The following is a 19,347-nucleotide window of genomic DNA, read 5'->3' on the forward strand; positions in this document are numbered from 1 at the left end:
CATGAGGGGCTAGCAACTCTATCTACAATAGGTAGAAGAATTTCATATATTAATCAAGAGTGCAAAATGTGCAATAATCGGGAAACAGAAACTCATTCACATCTTTTTGGTACGTGTTCTTGCTTAACGTCATTAATTTCTTTAACTAATAATCAAGATTTGATGCTATTAGATACAGATCCAGTGGAAAACATTAAAAATATTCTCAATAAAGGAGATGAAGCGAACGAGATTTGGTTTTTGTATACTTATCTGCTTTGGCAATGGTGGAAGCAAAGAAACGAAGTCCATTTTAATAACAAACAAATAGATCTTCAACGAACTTGGTGGCTGACCATACAGGAGCTTCAAAGAAACCATAATATTATCTCTGTTTTTCCAAATGATTTCTTGATGCAGGTACAACAATGGCAACCACCACCGCAGGGATTTATCAAGATTAATGTTGACGGTGCGTATAGAACTGAAGGAGGAGTTGCGGCTGCTGTGATAAGAAATAGTGATGGAGAGATTTTGGCTACTAGGACGATTAGGTTCTCTTCAATCTCAACTCTATATAGTAAAATGAGGGCTTTCAGATTAGGGTTGGAGATGGCAAAAGAAATGAATTTATATAAGACCCAAATTGAGGGAGATTCGAGGGTTATGGTGACCCTTCTATCCGATGGTGAAGCTTTGATCCCGTGGCGACTAGTGAATGACATCTCCTATCTACGTGTTTTAAAGAGAGAAATTCAAGCTGAAGCCTTCTATTACAACAGAAATTGCAATATGGCCCCTCATTTGCTTGCATATGAGGAATTGGTACCTCAGTAGTACCTTTTTATATTTGTTGTATTTGATCCTTTATCCTTTATGTTTCTTGTATTGGATGTTGGTTTATTGATATATGGTATCACAGTTCAAAAAAAAAAAAAAAAAAGGGAGAAAGAGAGATCTAATAGAAAGATGAAAAAAAAGGGAGAAAGAGAGATCTAATAGAAAGATGGAATGTGACGGTGATAAGAGAGGTGGAAGAAAAGAAAGGGAATTTTGTTTCAAAGTGTCACTGGCAATGACAGTTTGCCGACGACTCTTGACGGCACGAAGAAAGAAAAGTGGTAGCAGCAAAATAGTGTCCTTTCATAATCTCTAGGATAACACCTACCCCTTCTTCATAGAGATTTAAAATGAGTTTTGCATTGGAATGAATTCAGAAAAAGAAATCGTAAAATTCAATGGCTGACACTCAGGATTTTTTTAGATTGAGTGCTGCCTGCTGCCGCATTGGAAACGTTCTAAAGCCACCTTAGAGGTCAAGGGTTCGAGGCACGTTGAACAATAAAAAAAAAGACGTTCTAAACAATGAATCCAGACCCAAGAAACGTAGTTCAGATTTCTCCTGAAGGGTCCGAACTAGAACCGGGAAAATCCAGAACCAATAATGAAGCTGAGATTGACAGATTGTAGACTATGATCAATGAACACTGCTTATAGCTTCACCTATTTGGATTCAACAGATTGTAAAATATAATCTTCTCTCTATCTTTTTTTTTGTTCTTTGGTGTTACATTTTGTTTTACAGATTAAAGATTGAAAAAAATCATAGAAATATCCTGTACAAGCAAACTTGGTAGAAAGTTAATACGAACATAATCCCAAATTCAGCCTTTTCTACCTAGAGTTCAAACCATCACTACTACTTCTACTGAGTTTCCATATACAACATGTACATTAAATGATGATGATGATAGAGTGGAATATGTTGCCTTTTCTGCAGAACTATTTTTCCAGCACCGTTAGACGAAGTTGAAGTTGTGTTTCCGGAGCACAGACTTTGCGTTTCAGTTGAAGTTGAATTGTGAAACTTTCATGGAAGTTTTTGGCGTACTTTCTTCTGAGCTTTTATGCGAAATGGAAATATTGAACCACCTTGGTTTTCGACAATAGTTTCAGATCAACCTGCATAAAAGAGATGAGATAGACTCGATGGATGAGTACTAATGAAAATAGATTAAAACAACATAACTCGAACAAAGTCGGATCTTGCAGATTAGACTCTCCTACCATCTTCGCTGAAGTCGAAGACACCACCCAGCATATCATCACTGTCCCCATCTTCCTCAGGTTTCTCTCTCTTAAGATGGCCGCTGCTACTGTCCGTGTCAATTACAAAACCAGTTAACTCATGGCTTTCATCTACCTCCGATGCTTTGTAGTACCCATCTTGAAAATAAAGCCCGAGACTTGATTGGTCCTGCAAACCTTTAGTAGCAGATCCCTTCGCCGAAATTTCCGTACTTGAAGAAAACTGGTCTAAACTTCCATTTGGAACTTCACAACTTTCAGATGATACATAACCTTTTTTTGAGAAGGTCGTGCTCACCAGAGGTGATGAAATGGAGTACCCATTTCTTGCATTATTAAGCTTACTCGTGGGTTGATCAATATGTCCTCTCACCGTGTTCTTTGGATCCGCATCAATTAAACTCTCGGTTGTTCGTGCAGACCCTATAAAAGCAAGCACAAAATATAAACTTAATCGTACACTTTAAGGACCAAAGTGATAACATTACTAATTGCATTATGGTTTAGAAACTAGTAACCAGAGAATGAGGTATAACAATGACTACTGCATTTTTAGCTCGTACAAAACCTTTTACCTCCATCTGAGCTCTCTACTGACACAAGAGATGATGGCTTAGAGCGTGAAACGACAGTCTCTTCTGCGAACTTGTCTTTCGTTCGATGAGACTCGAAGGATGAAGTACTTCTATAGTGTGCCCCAATAAAGCCCCTGTGTGAATCGATGGAGTAAATCTTCAATATGTGCGCCTTCGGTTTGGAGATTAAGAAGGTAATTTGGGTATAAGAGAAATACTTCACATAATAAGAGGGGTTAATTAACGAAATATAAACATTGACGTGGACGAGCAAAATTGCTTGGGTTGGTTAACAGCAAGGCAGACTAAAGTAATTAAGTGTAGAGATTTAAGATTTAAAAGGCATAATCCATCTTTAATACACAATATGTTACGGTAACTTACAAATATAACCAAAAGATGCAACGTAAGTTAAATAATTCAAGATTTACCTGTCATTCCAATTTGATTTAACGCTGTGGAAATGGTCAAATACAGGCAATAAATCTTTCCGCCTTATCTCAACCTCATGAGAAGGAATCTTCTCAATTTCAATCTCTCCACCAGCATCATATTGAGTTAATTTCCTCTCATTGGCCCTCAAAGGAAACATCGCGTAGACAGAAATCTAGAAGAAATATCAAAGAGTAAGTACCAATTTGAAATAAAATGGGACAAAGGCGTCACTAGATTGTGTACCTTAGATTTCTGCCATATCGGTACTCTCCCAGAGCTTATTTGCACCTCAGCATTAGATAGATAGAAATGCAGTCTTTCATGGGGTTTTGCCGAACTTCTTCCCGATATATTACTATTAAACTCCATTGAATTAACATCACTATCTTCAGAATCATAACTATCCATACCTATATCTGCAGTATTTTGTCTATCAAGGGTAACTCTGGAAATATATTCCTCTCTTTCCGGCCAATCTGATCTTCGACAAACATCCCACCATTGAATAGGTTCAGCTTTCACCTTTAGCTCCTCATCTTGCATTTGAACAGAAGAACCAGTTCCAGTTCTCAAATCTCCTTCACTTGGCTCTATCCCCAAAGATGGAACAAGCTCATGTTGAACCAAATGTCCAGAAGGGGTATAAACTAGTAAATGCTCGAAAGCATTTATCTTTGATGAACTAGATTGAAGTTTATAAGCTACAGAATTGTGGAAAATGGCAGCAATAGCACCGGATGGTATGGATAACTTTCCTGTTGCAGAAACGGCAGCATTGGTAACTGTATTAAGCCAGCCAGAATTGCCATCCTTTAGCCTGCTCACTACAGATAATGTAACAGGAGAAGGTGGTGCAAAAGATTGCTGATTTATCACGAACGACGAAGTAGACCACCATGGTAAAGATAGACCAGGTAATAACACGGGCACGTCACTATGAGAAGTTTGTGTCTGAAAATCAGTATCTCCTCCAAAAGGGGATAGAACAAAAATATGGGCAGTTCCCCTTGATGAAACAATTGCTGCCCATTGACTATATTGACTAAAGCAGATGTCTTGTATAACCTATCATATGCATGATCGAAATTAAGAAAGTAATTACAATGAGAAATAGAAAAAAATATAAACGAGATGCTAATTGTACTTAGAAAATGCATACTTTTTCAATAAAATATTACCTGGAAGGTGGACTGCTCATGTACGGGGTACAGGTACTAGTACGTGAATACGTGATACATTACCATGTGAGTATGTGGTACCCTAGGGGTTTACCTTTTAGGCACGCTATTTGCGGTTGCGCAACTTGCGCTATGATTTGGACTATTTCCTAGACAATATACACTCTTTGTGATGCATATAGAATAGATACAACACTCTCAGACATTATCTCCATAAAATAAAAATATCAACTAGTTAATAATATATTTTGTAGTTAACTACTCAGCTAGTTGAGCTTATAGATTTTCAAAAAGATATTGGGTTAAAGAATAAAAATTTTGGTACACCAAATTCGGGGTACCAGATCTCGGACTCATCCGAAAATGGTACACGGAATCTGGTAGGCAGTGCGGAAGAGGGAGTAGAGACTAGAGAGTAGAGTATTTAGTAACACTGTTTCAAAATCTGGTGCAAACCTCTAAGAAAAACTCTAATTAAGCAGTTCTCAAATACAATTAACATTTTTCCAAGTATAAATAGGAACAGAAGGAAGAAAGGGAAAAACATTTAATGGGCTGGGGTGGGGAAAGAAGAAAAAGTGTTTGGAGCTTACAGCTGCTGTCATCCCACGATGCAACTTGTAGAGATGAATATGTGAACAGCTCCAATCATAGCTTGTAGTACCTGATCCATTTTTTAAGGTGGATGGCATAATGCGGAAGATGTTTATATTATTTCCATGTACAGATGCAGTGACCAAAAGCGTTCCACTTGGATCAAAACATAGTGCAGAAATTGGACTTGAATGAGCTCTGAACTGTGAAATAACAGCTTTGGAGATAAAGTCCTTGACAACAACCTGCAGCAACCATTTTCAGCATAAGCAGTTGTATATAGGAAGTTTCTGTCGCAGATGTATATTAGCCTTTTTAGACCTAGAGTAAGTTCCAAAATTTCGAAATGGTGACATTGATCTTGTCATCAAATATTTAATATCCCCAAAGAAAAGTTTTATTTCTTTTAAAATTGTTGTTTTCATGTCAAAATGCTTACAAGTTCAGTAACAGAGTTCAATAATAATAGTAGGGTAAGAGAAAGATACTTACCATCCCCACGCTATCAATTTCATTAGAATGAGCTGTCGACCCATTTCTACCAACTTTATAGCTAGAATTTGACGAAACAGGGGAGTTAGATCCGTCGGGTAGAAACTCTTGATAGTATCTAGATAGTGTCTTATAACCCATATCACCTAGATTGATGAGCCCAGCAGCTAAATGTTTACTAGACTCCATTGCATAACGAGCCATCAAGCTCCCATTGCTAGGTGATGTTGATGGACTCACACCTGGAGATGGGCTAAGGATTTGTGGGCTTAACCGGCCCGTACTTGATGATATAGGACTGTTTGAAGCATATGCTAGCCATCTTGGACCCACAGCCATTGGACCGTAACCAATGTTAACCCCAAACTCTCCTTGTATTCCTCCTTGGGGGACAGGGTAGGTCAGAACGCTGAATTTGTTCTCAAGAGTGAGGGCATCAAAGCAATATATCTGCCACAAAACAAGACAATAGTCAGCAAGCTAGAGAACAGATTTAGCTTCTTTAAAAGGCCCATCAAATGAATAAAGTCCATAATTGCAAATTGATCTAACTACCCACAAGAATAGAATTGAATGGCATAAGGAACAATAACCTGCTCTAAGGACACTGGATAATGCCCAAGGACTCAAACTAGGGTTAAAAATTTGGTTCTAAAAGTTACAGGTAAAGTTCATTGGACTCATGCTACTATAAGTAGCTCTCTGATAGGACATTTAGAATTCCATACTTAATGTAAAAGATACTCTTAAAAGTGAAATTCGACGGATTATCATTTCCTAAATATTACATGAACAATAAAAAGCTTACTTGTGCTGCAAGACCCACAGCTACTATGTGAGGGCTGCATCTAACCATATATATAGCTGATCGAAACCTTAGAACATGCACATAGCTGTGAGACCTTAGTGAATAAAACCGAACCGCTGTTGGAGAGGAGAGAGATTTTCCTGCTTGAGGCTCAATCTTAGGGCCTTTATATGGTCCACCAGAATGAGCACCTCCTTGAACAACACCAGAACTGTTGGTTTCCTCCCCTCCAACTACCAATAGCAACGGATGTGACGATCCAAACCCTTCATGTCCCGCTGATTTCACAGGAATAGGCAGAATCTGCAAGAAAGTCACTGGGCCATCACGTTTTGAGACCAGCTCACTTACATGAGCTGCATCTTCAACATCGAGAACTTGAAAGCCATTGGAGTAACCAAGTAAAAGAACATGCTTGAATGTTGATGGGCCAAGCTCTAGTTTGTCAAAACCTGCCCATAATACCTGTTTGAACAGACATAATTCAGAATATTTTGTAAAAGTAATCCGAGGTCTTAAATGATAGCTAAAACTACTAAATACGAAGGAAAAGCAAACTAGTTGAAATCCAGTATAAATTTCAAGCATAACAATTAATAAGTATATCATATGTTCCCACGGTCGCAAAAAATGTTCGCACTTGTAAACCCAGTAATAGTTGGACTTCAAATGAACTTCCCCAATTAGGACATTCATGAATAAAGTTTTAAACTTTCCACTTGGGTTAAATGTTTAGGATAAAACGAGCTAAACCTAACGAGATTAGGGCGATCAAATACCGAACTATTTGCAAACCATTTCAACTATAGACTGAACCATTACTTCAAATCAACCCCAAACTTGATCACCCAATTAAAAAAAAAAACAATTTTATACCCATGGATATTTGCATAATGGTGGCTAATTGGCTATTAATATTTGTTTGTGTTATAAGCAAAGATAATCAAACAAGAAAAAGGGCAAAATGAATAAACCATCAACAACAAGATATAATCAATTAAAAAAAAAAAAGGAACCTGATCTTTGCGATCTTCGGAAGCAACAGAAATGGAAGCAGCAACAGATGCCCCAGCAGAACGAACAGTTGAAGCAACAGAGGTAGCATTAGAAGAGACTGTCTTTAAACAAGAAGAAATAATTCTAATAGAATTTGGCAACAACCCATTATTTCTACTCATCCTCTTCTTCAGAATCAAGTCCTAGAAGTAGTATTTCAGCTCCGATTAAACATTCACCACCACCACCACCCTCCTCCTCCGTCTCCACCGCCCGCACTAACCAGAATCTACTTCCGACGATCGGAAAGACCATCCGATTTATCGATCAGAAATCAGAAACCCAAAGGGTAAAGTTTTTGTTGGGTGGTTGTTGGAGTAGTTGTTCCAGTTTCTTATGTTTGACGAGATAGAGAGAGAGAGAGATTGTAGAGAGAGAAAGAGGGATTAAGCTCTTTAAGACTTTAAGGAAGAAGATTATTTAGCTGTAAATCGATACAAGAAAGAAAACGGAAACGAAATTGAGAAGAAAAACAAAACACGGATTTGAGAGGATAGACGTAACGGGGGAGGAAACAAGTAAAGTTTGGAGAAAAAAAATTGAATTGATAAACGTGGAGGTTAAGAAAAAAAGATATGGCACATAAGAAGAAAGTTAATCTTAACAACATTTTTATGATTGGATAAGTATCAAGTTGTTTAGGTATTCATCCAATTTTGGTGTGGTAGACTTTTGGAATTCTAAAGACACTCCACTTTTGTTGTGGATCATTGTAAAGTCAATAGGGCATTTGCATAAAAAATCTCGAGGTTACAAGTTTTGATTTACTATGGCGGTGGAGTTAATCATTTATTAAATTGTGTTAAAGAGTCTTTAGGACCCACGATGTCTTTGATGACATTATTCATGATGTATCTACCTAATGACTCTTAGAGTTCATGTAAAACAAGTAGTTTTATTGGCGCCCTAGTTGGTGTTATTAGTAAATTAGTCGGAATGCTTTTCGTTTGTGCAAAATTACAAATAGAGGTCAATTTCTTAAAATTTAATCGTAAATAGAGAAATAAAGTTTGTGCTTTTAAAGTTGAACCGATAAAAATCTGTAGAATGATAAAGGAAAGTGCTTCGCGCTCATTTTACATCGGTAAAGCTAAATTGATTTTGTGAACCAAAATCTATTCAACCCCTGTGATTTTAAGTCACACACAGTCGTAAAAATTGTGAACACTGATAGCTAGGAGGCCTTAATAACACCTTGGAGATGATAAAATTAACTCTACCGGGTTTTTGTTTTTTTTTTCTTTTCAGATATGAAATCTGAATTGGGATAAATATAAGAAAATCTGAAAAGTAATCTCAATTGGGTCTTGGTCTGAATGGGCTGATAAATAGCCTAGATATTTCAGACTTCAAAACAAGTCTGAATTAGGGAGTCAACTACTGAAAATTGTCAAATGACGCTTATACCCCTGTAATTTGAAAAATCTTTTCTAATATTAAAAAATTATCAAAATAGTTCACCACCATCACCACCCCCAAAGAGCACAACCACCGGCACCACCAGAGCACAAAACACCACTGGACCACCGCCATTACCATCAACCCACCACCACCACCAAACCCCAAAAACAGTCCACCACCATTAAAGGACCTCAACTAGAATACTACCAAACCACAAAGTCACCATCGCAAAATCACCACCAAACCACCAAATCTAAAAACCACCAATCCTGAAAATCACAAAACAGACCACCACTAGAAAACTCCCAAACCACCACCAGAAAACTCCCAAACCACAAAATCACCACCAAACAACCACCAAAACACAAAACCACAACCACAAAGCCACCACCACCTTAGACCACACCACCAACACAAACGAGATTCGAACCACCGCTACGAACCTCAGAACCAGACCGCCACCATACACCGCCACTTTCACCACAGCAAGAACATCGCGGCTCTCACCACATCACAAACCAAATATGTGAAATGTTAGGGTTTGGGGATGAAGTAGAGTTATGGGTGAAGTAGTAGGGTTTTGGGATGTATCAGCCGTTTGGGAAAGAAGGTAGGAGAGAAAAAGAGAAACTATAAAAGAAAAAGTGAAGGATAGGTTTTTTTCCTTCTTATTAATATAAATGGGGGTATAAATGTAAATTTTTTAATTCAGATCTAGTGATTCAGATTTGAAAAACAAACATCTTACTTCTGAAATAACTCAGCCAATTCAGATTCAGCTAATTCAGTTCAGCCAATTCAGATTCAGCTAATTCAGATTCAGACACAAATAAAAAAACAAATACAACTTTAGTCTGAGACACCTAAGGGGTGCGGTCCAGCCTGCTGGAAGTCTGGAACTAGTGAAGCTGAGCAAGGTAAAATGTTTTGTCGCGTTGCTACCTAAGCTTGGCCCTATAGGGTCTGGACTCAATCACTCAGGGCCACAGGTTGCGTATGCCCGATCCTCCCCATTGTTGCTTGATTTTGATAAGAAAGAATCAACCAAAGAAAAATGACAAAGTTCAAACAGACAAATTGTAACTTGATTTTCTTTTAGGGCTAGTTGAACTTACCCCCTCAAAATGATGTGTATTTGGACTTACCTTTTCTAATTTGAAACGGAACTGATCTTTTTTGGCTTTAAGAGTCTGTTAATAGACAGTTAAAATGACATGTGTTTTCCACAGTACCAAAAATGTCAATTTTGCCCTTGTCAAAAACAATTCCCACTCAATGCTTTTTTTCCTATTCCTTCTTTCGGCGATTGTGATATTTATACATCACAACTCGGGCGGGTATATCGGGCGGGTTTCGGGCATCGGAACTCGGGCGGGTATATCGGGCGGGTATATCGGGCGGGTTTCGGGCATCGGAACTCGGGTGGGTATAATGGGCCGGGACTCGAATTTGAGGATCTGTCCGAATCCCGCCTTATAAGCCCGATCCCAACGGGCCGGGTAAGCCCGACTCGGGTTAACTCCAGACTGCGGGTCCTAACGGTCTGGCCGAACGGGACCTCGGGGTACCAGACCGTTTTCCCAGCCCTACCTAGAGACTAGAGTTATATATTCAAACTTAGTAAGTGTCAATCTATTTCATGTGGCTTTCTAGAGCCTTCCAAGAACAAAACCTGTACTTGTTAGACTTAGGTGTCTAAAGTAAGGAAATTATCAATAAGGGTTAAGATTTAGGGTGTCCCAAATAATTTTATAGATAAAATCATAAAATATCTTACAAAATGAGATTTCATAACAAAGTTAAAAAAATAAAAACAAAAAAATTATTTCTGTACATGGGTAATTTCAAACATATAATCGGGCAAATACAAGAGATTCCGGAGGCAAACCTTCAAACTTGAAAAAATTATTTCTGTAAGCGGAGATGAGATGAAGAAAGGAAGCAGGTTAAAAATTACATACTTAAATTAACACATCGAACAAAAGTTTGTATCATCTTACAAATACTGATGAATTAAAGGAAATATATGTGCAGATTTCCATATGTAGGTTCCTGGACAACTTGCTTCAAGTTTATTAACGTACAATGCCGGACTATCGGTCACATGTCAGGACTCCAGCAGAGCAATCTGTTTATGTCGAGTAAGATCGCTAAGATACCTCGTTGAGTTATATTCTTCTGCATCGAAAAGTTCCACGGAGTAAGTTCTTTTGAAGATGGGTTTCTTGAATTTCTTCATGCACTCCATGCTTGTGTCACGATCTCTTAGTAGTTGTACAACCTACACACAAGTAAAATAAGTAGTTAATACCGCAGTTCGTGTGTGGTTTTTCTTTTGTCTGAATCTGACTCGCTTTCTAGACCAGAGTTGTCTGAGGCTCTGAGCCATGCATGTTTTAGTCAGGGTCACAACAGTCATTTAGGTTATTTTAGGCACTGTGTTCTTAATTCAGACTTATTGCATGTCTGACTCAAATTGATTCCGTCCATTTAAATGAATTAAACACATGAGTTAGACGATGGGTCAAATGAAAAATTAATATTCTGAAAGCTGACTCGACGCAATTCAATTTCAGATTTCGAGTCAACTTTCAGATATGAAATTAAAAACGCAAACAACATCCAAGTATTAAAGCGATTGGGCCATTCTTAATGGCCAAAAGTTTACAGTCGACAGAGGAGGCTATTCTAGAATTCATAGAATCTCACAGAAATTAGATTGGCAAGTACCTGACTCATTTGAGGCCGAAGAATTGATGACTGTTGTATGCACAGAGAAGCCGTCAAGAGCACGCGGTTCATCTCTTCTCGGTTATAATTGTCTCCAAGGGAAGGATCTACAAGCTCTCTTGTATCATTCTCGTCAAGTAAAGGCTTTGCCTAGATCAATAATGTATAAAAATAGTTTAAATCCGCCATTATCAATTCAAATCGATGTTACACATGGTAGAAAAACTGGGTCAATATCAAACTTACCCACAACACGAGGCTTTGCTGAGTGCTATCTAAAGCGCGGCGTCCTGTAACAAGCTCTAATAGTAGTACCCCAAAAGAAAACACATCTATTTTCTCGTCTACTACGCCATGCATGAAGTACTCAGGAGCAAGATAGCTATAACAATAAGGAATGGAAGGAAATGGTGAGGCAAATCAAACTAAAGGACTTAGACAAATTGAACTTTTTGACAGTCTACGAACCCGAGTGTGCCTTCAAATTTCGATACTGTAAGGTGAGTCCATTGTTTCGGTAGCCACTTTGCAAGCCCAAAATCGCTTATCTGGACCAATATCCATTTGTTTATTCCTTGTAAATGAAAAGGTACGAAAAGTAAAGAATCTGATCCCTTTCTGTTCTCGCCTCTTGCGTAAGATCTTCAAGAGGGAAATTCAGTTTGGGATTTCAAAAAAAATTGGGCCTTTTCTAGACACCGCAGCATTCAAAATCGTAAAACGATACAAGATTTACAAGAAGCGAAGATGTTTTTAGTGTTCTTTGGCGAAATCATATCAGATATTTGAAATCATAGTAAATACGGGTAAGAGTTTACCTGAGGTTCAAACTCATCTGTAAGCAAAATATTAGAAGCCTTGATATCTCGGTGAATTATTCGCCGTTGACAACCCTCATGAAGATATAAAAGTCCCTCGGCAGTACCTAGAACAATCTTATATCGGATACTCCAATCTAATTTTTCCTTCGGTCCTAGATAAAAACAATACAGAGTATAAAACGAGAAATGATCTTGACAAATTCTTTAAAATAACTACATAAGAACAGAGTAAGTGAACGGACCACGAAGTATAGAAGCCAAGCTTCCATTTTGAGAAAATTTAAGAACAATGTGCATTCCTCCTTCAATCCCATAACCAACCAACTTAGCGGTATTCGGATGATCAACATGAGCTATAATCCCAAGTTCCGATAAAAAGTTCCCAACTGTTTGTTCTAATGTTTCGTTAGTCAGTCGCTTAACTGCGACAATCAGCCCATCTGGTAAACATCCTTTATAGACTTCAGCATAACCGCCCTGCCCGATCAAATTTTCTACATATTAGAGCAAAACAAAATCTTGTTCAGCTTATCGATTCAACAGTATGCATATATATATATATATAGACAGAGATGAAGATCTAGTTTTTTATTAAGACCTGAGCTGAAATTGTTAGTGGCAATTTGAAGCTCAGAGAGAGGGAAGTTCTTCCAGGAAGCCTTGAAACCAGAGAAATCAATATCGTCTTGTGGGGTAAAAGTTGAAACTTGATTTTCTTTTACGCTTCTGCTATGTCTTCGTGATAGTTTTGGAACTCTCATGGGAGGTATAGTAGATAATCTTCTCATCGATTTACTTTTTAATAAGCGAAAGAATCCACGTAAATGAGAATGACTATTAGATTGATCTACATCATCTGAAGTGCTAGCATTGGAAGAACATGTTTCTGGTTCTAAGCTCCTTACATAGTCTCGCATATCTTCAGTAGGTGAAGATTCGTCTACTTTTTCTCTCTCTGTTTCTAATGCAGTCAAGTCTAGAAAGAGAAATCACAATGCAAATTAAGAAGGAAAGAAAGAAAAAAAATGTCAATCCAATCAAAGTGGGTTCTTAGTTACCTTGAGCTGAAGTGGAGATAGGCAACGGAGCGACTGGCTTTTCATTTAAATGCGGGTAAAGCTCGTTTTTAGGTGTTTTCTTAGTGATTCCACTAGCAAGTTTCCTAAGATCATTGTAGAAGGAAAATCAATGTCAAGATGGAGCAAAAAAGATGCCTAATTGAGAAAGACAAAAGCAACCCATGATTACAAAAAAGATTAACTCGAAAAAATGAAGAAGAAGAATATTTAAACATATAGTATTGAAGAACTAAAGTAATATACATAAACAGTTCCCGTTATAAACATTTTCTTGTTTCATGTTCCACAATGACAAACCCAATCTGCAATAATCAAGGAGGAAACGAAATGACGAATCTAATAGCTCTATGCACAAATTTGAAATAGTAATAAAGATAGAATTAGCACAAAACAAGGGTTTCCGCCGTTAATTACCTACTTATCTAACAATAATAACATAATCAAGCAGCTTATGAACAATGTGGGTTTTCTAAGTAATTGAAAACCCACCAAATTTTCATCAAGAAAAAAGATAACCCAAAGATGAAAATGATAATAAACCTGAGTCTCTTGAATCCCTTCATAATGGTATTGTATGGAATCACAAGTCACAAAATATGATCCACAGAGAGAGAGAGAGAAACCAAAAGATATCAAGATTGATAGGGACAAAATTCAACCAACCCAGAAGCTAAAAAAATCTAGATAGGAACAAATGAAGAGAACCCAAAACAGATTAAAACAATTTGATAAAAATGTAGAACTTCATAATCAAGATTAAAAAGACAGAAAATCAAACAAACCTAGAAACTAATGTAATTAAGAAAGAAAGTAAATGGTTACCCAAATGAATAAGAAGAAGAAAAGATTACCCTGAGCCAACTTCTTGGCATTCTTCCATGGATTATTCTCTGATAAATTAAAGATCATATATTCAGAAAAACAAAACCCAAAAGGAAAGAGATTCAGACTTTTTTGGTATCAAGATGAAAAAAATTTGAAAGGAAATTTGTAAGTAAATTTGTTGCCTAAAAGGACATGTGTGGTATAACCTTACAAACTCCCGTCAGATTAGCATAATAAAGGTGAAATGGGTATTTGACACGTGGACATTATATGAAGAACAAATGCAGAATACTACACGCCACAAAAGATTTCCTTTCCCAATTATTCTGCTTTCAATTCAAGAAAAGAAAAGAATATTTTTACTCATTTAATTAGATAATAGGGTCCCTCCCCAAATAGTCCAAAATAAAAAGGGTTTTGGTACAGGGGAACCCTTTTTAACAAAGACATTGCATTAGATAGGGAGAACACTCTTTTTAGAATAGGGAGGGATAAACATTTTTTTTAAATATCTCAAATTTATACTTTTGGTCCCTCCTATCACACTATTTTCAGCCATCTCAACCGAAATTTATTACTATTTTCAGCGGGACCGGGCGAAATTTGTTATCTTTTTCAATCGACCCAACCGAAATTTGTCATCTTTTTCAGCCGTTACGACCGAAGCTTGTTGTCTTTTTCAGCCGACCCTACCGAAATTTGTTATCTTTTTCAGTCGGTCCAACCGAAAATTCTTTACGAAAAAAAACAACCTAAAACCCTAAAATGTTTGTTCAACCATAGAAGAAGACAAGAAAATGATATTTCTTTACCTGAGACATATTATCTTAATTATAAATGTCTTTGTTTAAGTCTATAACTTCGTTTAAGTCGATGTCCTTGTTTAAGTCGATGGTTTCGTTTAAGTCGATGTGTACGTTTAAGTTCTTTCTTGATGTAGGTTGCCTCCTTCAATAACAGTGGTTTCTCATCCATGAGATCTTGAGGCATCATTAAAAACTCGAAACTAAGACTATAGTGATAGTAAACTTTGCAAGTTTTTTAATACTAATGGTGATGTTGATAGTAGTGACATATTAGAGTTTTGGTTACTATGTGAGAGAAACTACAAGTGAAGAAAATATTAGATTTATTGTTAATTTTTATCTAAGTCCTTCTATTTTGGCACTATTTATTAAATGATCCTTGTAACGCCCTCCTTAAACTAATTTGGTAAAGGAAGAGCAAATACATAAATTAACATTTCTAACGCACTGCCTTTACTAAATAGTGCTCTTCCTATACCAAAAGCCAATAAAAATCAATTGAGTTTAAAATCTAAATTTAATACTATAAAATAAAGAAAAAAAAATCTATTTTCTTTAATATTCGTTTTTCTCTAGTACAAACACACAAATGTATTACTAACGTGTCGATTGTTAGTGAATGGGTATATATGTGTAAGACTAGGTTTATTACGTGCGTAACACAAACTAAATTACGCGGAGTTCAACACTAAACTGTATAGGATTATTTACGTTTTGTTTAATGCAATAAGATATATAACGATGTCATGCAAAAATGATTTGTTGGATATATTTTAAAATTTGTATTTATTTGGACTTTTGACCTATTTTGTGTTATTAGTGGCCTTATTGTGTATTACGGTCTGTATTTTGGACCTTTCACCGATACTTGCCTGTAACAAAAACCCCTAAAGAAAAGGAAAAGAAAAGAACGTTATTTCTCACCAAATATGTCAAAAAACAAAAGGTTCCAATTATCAAAAGAAATACCTAAGGAAAAGGACGTGGAGATAAACTAATTTGCTCCAAATTAGGCCCGAAGTTGAACTCATTACAGTTACAAATAGACCACTAAACAAACTAATATACGTTCACCAAGTTGCTTTTACTGAAACACAGTTAGTTGTTTCAGAGCAAACCAACTCTTGTACTTCTCAAAAGAACTCTAGTCAGGATGGAGGTGGGTACTCTCACCTCTATGCATATCTGTGATGATTCTTTTTTGTTTCTTCATTAACATCCATTTTGTTCTCAAACGAACTGGATGTCAAAAATACTTAAACTATTTTAAAAGTAGCTATTGAGGATTTCAGAAAATAGAAAATATATCTGTCTCACTTGTTCATAAGCTGATATTTTTTTTTGAGTATTGACTACAATGGTCATTACATACATTGATACTTCGATACGATGTGATAAAGATAACTGCTGAATTACTACTGGTCTAATGCACGTTGGCCTAAAACAGACGAAATAAAATGGCTTAAAGTCTACAGAAACTACTTTATTTATACCCAAGTTCAATATTTCTGGATTTGCACTTCCATGGGATTGAACCTGGGACTTCCGCATTAAGGAGTAGATGCACTGACCATTTGGGCTACCAGTTGCTGGCATGAGCTGATATTATAAACCATCGGATGCTAGAATTTTTATTAAAGCCGTTAGATCTACTTAGTGTCTTTGTAGATCCATCAAAATTTTGAAGGAGACTTGTACATCAAATTCTAAATTCTTAGAAACAAACCCGTACTTATCTTCCCAGTTCTTTCAAAAGTACAAACCGGACAAGGAACCAAAGCGGGAAAAGAATTAGTTCCAACTTTTTCTGATTCGGTGTATTAAAAAACTGTTTCATCTCTTCTCTCTCTAAAACTACTTTTACAGATCTTGGTTTTCTCTAGAGGAGGGATCTCTCCTTTGGATTTTCCTCTTTTTAGATTATGTTATCTATTTAATTTATTATAAGATCTTGGAGTGTAAGTTTTAGAGAGAGAAACTAGTGAATCTAAACCCATACTACACAATTTTTTTCTCTCTCTCTCTTAACTCTGAAGAAACATCATTATCATCAACAAGATCGCCAATTCTCTCCTCTTCTTCTTGTTCTTCTCTCTCCAACATGGATCGCCTTACAACATTTAAGGTCGATGAAGGATATAATCCACTGTTTGGTGATTTTAAATGTTCATAGAATGGAAACAAGGGCGGGGCTATGTGGGGGCTAAACCTGGTTGTAGCCAGGCTTGAATTTTGTACCGGAGTGAGGCAAAGTTGAACAATAAATTGTAAGTAGATCAGTTGGTTAAAGTTGTCTCTGTCCACTTACAAGGTCACTAGTTCGAGTCTCTGCACCTTCTTCTTCATTCTTTCATTTTCTTCTATTTTCTTTATACATTTTCTACTCAAAATCTTTCAATCTCTTTCTCTAGCATCTCTAGAAATTGATCTCTCTATAACTTCACCTCTTGGGTCATCTCTTTATCTACAACTTCAATTCTTGGATTATTTCTGTCTCTTTATAATTTCATCTCTTGCATCATCTCTTTTTACAACTTACTCTTAGATCATCCATATCCTTTTATCTATAACTCCACCTCTTGGATTCTAGACCTAATAATCATTGGTCCATCTTTAGGTAACAATTGTGATTTGTGAAAAAAAAAATGGTTTACCAAATAAAGATCTTCACCTCTTTCTTTTTCTTCTATATTATGAGGTAAGGTTGTGAAGAAAGACATGTGGCTATATCTAATAGAGGTCCTAGTCGTCTACCTTTGAAGAATAGAAAAATTTAAAGAATAATAGAAGTCCGTAAAAAGTAGTCGAGTAATCGAAAAATACTTTGTTTCTGTTGCTAACATAGATATGGATTAGTGTAAATTGCAGTTCGTAGACACACACTTTTATTTATATACTGATAAAAATTTTAATTTGTTGAAAATTATTAAGATATGTTGTTACTTATAGATCTTTCTTAACTCTTGATCATGTATTTTAATGTTTCTAACAAAATTTTGTAATAACTTAACATGTCATTTTGGTATATCCACCTAGTCCATGTTTTCTAGGCTAGCCCGGCCTAGGTTTGAATCCAGGCTCCGTCCTTGAATGGAAGTATGTATACATATGTTAGTTAGAAAAGAAGAGTCACTGTTGCCGATTTCTACGATGAAGATCTCAAAAAGAATGAAGATGAATTTACGTCGAAAGTTCTGTGAACTTTACTTATGCAACTCTCATGTAGTTCTCAGAGGAATAAGACTCATCTACCATGTAATCTTGTGATTGTTATCACTTATGAATGAAATTTTGGTTTAATAAAAAAAAAAAAACTTTATGGTCTATTTTTGAGTCTGTGTCTTGTCAATTCCTTTCCCTTCATGTTAGTTAGAAAAGAAGGATCTCTTTTTTTGACCTTTATGATCTATTTTTGAGTCTGTCTTGTCAATTCCTTTCCCTTCATGAGGTACTTTACATTCGAAAGTTCTGTGAACTTTACTTATGCAACTCTCATGTAGTTCTCAGAGGAATAAGACTCATCTACCATGTAATCTTGTGATTGTTATCACTTATGAATGAAATTTTGGTTTAATAAAAAAAAAAAAACTTTTTCTGATTCTACGTCACACGGGAGTACAGTTGTTAGTTACTCCCCTGCTCTTAACCAACACGTGTCTAATCGAGCAGTTTCAAAGGTTCTTATAACCGTCGATTAAAAACTGATTCTCACTAACCAATCCTAACCGTCATTTCAAACAATCTCATTTCTTTGTTCTTTCTTTCACTAGTTTTTCTCTCTTGATTCCAAGCTTTCCTTTATTCACATTTCCACTCCACTCTCACTTGCGTCATCCACAACAGAATTGGTTACCTTCTAACTTCTTATTATTATAAAGTTCCAAACCCTAAATTTCTCCAAACAGGAAATTGGGCCGAAGGCCCAATTTCATGTTTTTTTGGTTAAAAAAGACAACTTAACTTTTTAACAAGCTAGGCCCCAAATAAGTTTTCAAAATGTTCTTGAAGGAGAATTTTAAAGACATTCCCATTTTCAAGGTCAAGTATACCCTTTGTCTATCTAAATATACCAAGAAATCCTAGAAATCCAAATTCTAATCAACATGAACGAAAATTGAGAAACGACCGTGGGTATTTGGCGATTTCGTCGAGCTTGTTAAAGTCGATTTTTTTGCTATAAGATCATAAATCTATTTTAGGTTTTGGTGATTGGTGATTGAATCTCTTTACTTGTTGTTTGAAGATGATTTTGAGGGTTTTGAGTTAAGTTTTTAGTGAAGAATTTTAGAGAAAGAAAGTTACAATTTCCAATTTTTGAATCTTTAAGGTTGAAGTAATTTTTTTGCTATGTTAGTTATGTTGTTTTGTTAGTTTTGATGTTTATGTTCAAATTTATTTGTTGGATTTCTATGGAAGTTGTGGAAGTATAGTTGATGCAAGGAATGTGTTTGATAAAATGCTTGAAAGAGGTGTTGCTTAG

At 36.2% G+C, this 19,347-nt stretch overlaps 2 protein-coding genes across 4 annotated transcripts; both read right to left on the minus strand.

The window, feature by feature from the left end:
* Nucleotides 1–1,500: 1,500 nt before the first annotated feature.
* On the minus strand, nucleotides 1,501–7,836 carry LOC147537148 (autophagy-related protein 18g-like). 3 transcript variants are annotated; one of them, XR_015224951.1, is made up of 9 exons: nucleotides 7,166–7,833; nucleotides 6,150–6,614; nucleotides 5,342–5,791; nucleotides 4,849–5,094; nucleotides 3,321–4,142; nucleotides 3,074–3,249; nucleotides 2,643–2,814; nucleotides 2,047–2,490; nucleotides 1,501–1,941 (listed from the first exon to the last, which is right to left on the minus strand). XR_015224951.1 is itself a non-coding variant. In XM_086639307.1 (9 exons), the coding sequence occupies exons 1-9, from the start codon at nucleotides 7,325–7,327 to the stop codon at nucleotides 1,937–1,939; spliced, it is 2,904 nt and encodes a 967-aa protein (XP_086495433.1). In that variant the 5' UTR covers nucleotides 7,328–7,836; the 3' UTR covers nucleotides 1,501–1,936. The 3 variants fall into 3 exon arrangements, 1 of the variants encoding a protein (XP_086495433.1); XM_086639307.1 differs by having other exon boundaries at nucleotides 2,643–2,776; nucleotides 7,166–7,836; XR_015224950.1 differs by lacking the exon at nucleotides 2,643–2,814.
* A 2,699-nt stretch (nucleotides 7,837–10,535) lies between these two features.
* On the minus strand, nucleotides 10,536–14,356 carry LOC147537149 (receptor-like cytosolic serine/threonine-protein kinase RBK2). The gene is made up of 9 exons (XM_086644172.1): nucleotides 14,088–14,356; nucleotides 13,216–13,319; nucleotides 12,756–13,133; nucleotides 12,400–12,651; nucleotides 12,155–12,309; nucleotides 11,805–11,884; nucleotides 11,583–11,718; nucleotides 11,337–11,486; nucleotides 10,536–10,887 (listed from the first exon to the last, which is right to left on the minus strand). The coding sequence occupies exons 1-9, from the start codon at nucleotides 14,114–14,116 to the stop codon at nucleotides 10,714–10,716; spliced, it is 1,458 nt and encodes a 485-aa protein (XP_086500298.1). The 5' UTR covers nucleotides 14,117–14,356; the 3' UTR covers nucleotides 10,536–10,713.
* Nucleotides 14,357–19,347: the final 4,991 nt, after the last annotated feature.

This window comes from Eschscholzia californica, unplaced genomic scaffold (assembly GCF_041429995.1).
Source record: "Eschscholzia californica isolate CP2 unplaced genomic scaffold, dmEscCali1.0.p SCAF_5, whole genome shotgun sequence".
In the NCBI taxonomy this organism is placed as follows: Eukaryota; Viridiplantae; Streptophyta; class Magnoliopsida; order Ranunculales; family Papaveraceae; genus Eschscholzia; species Eschscholzia californica.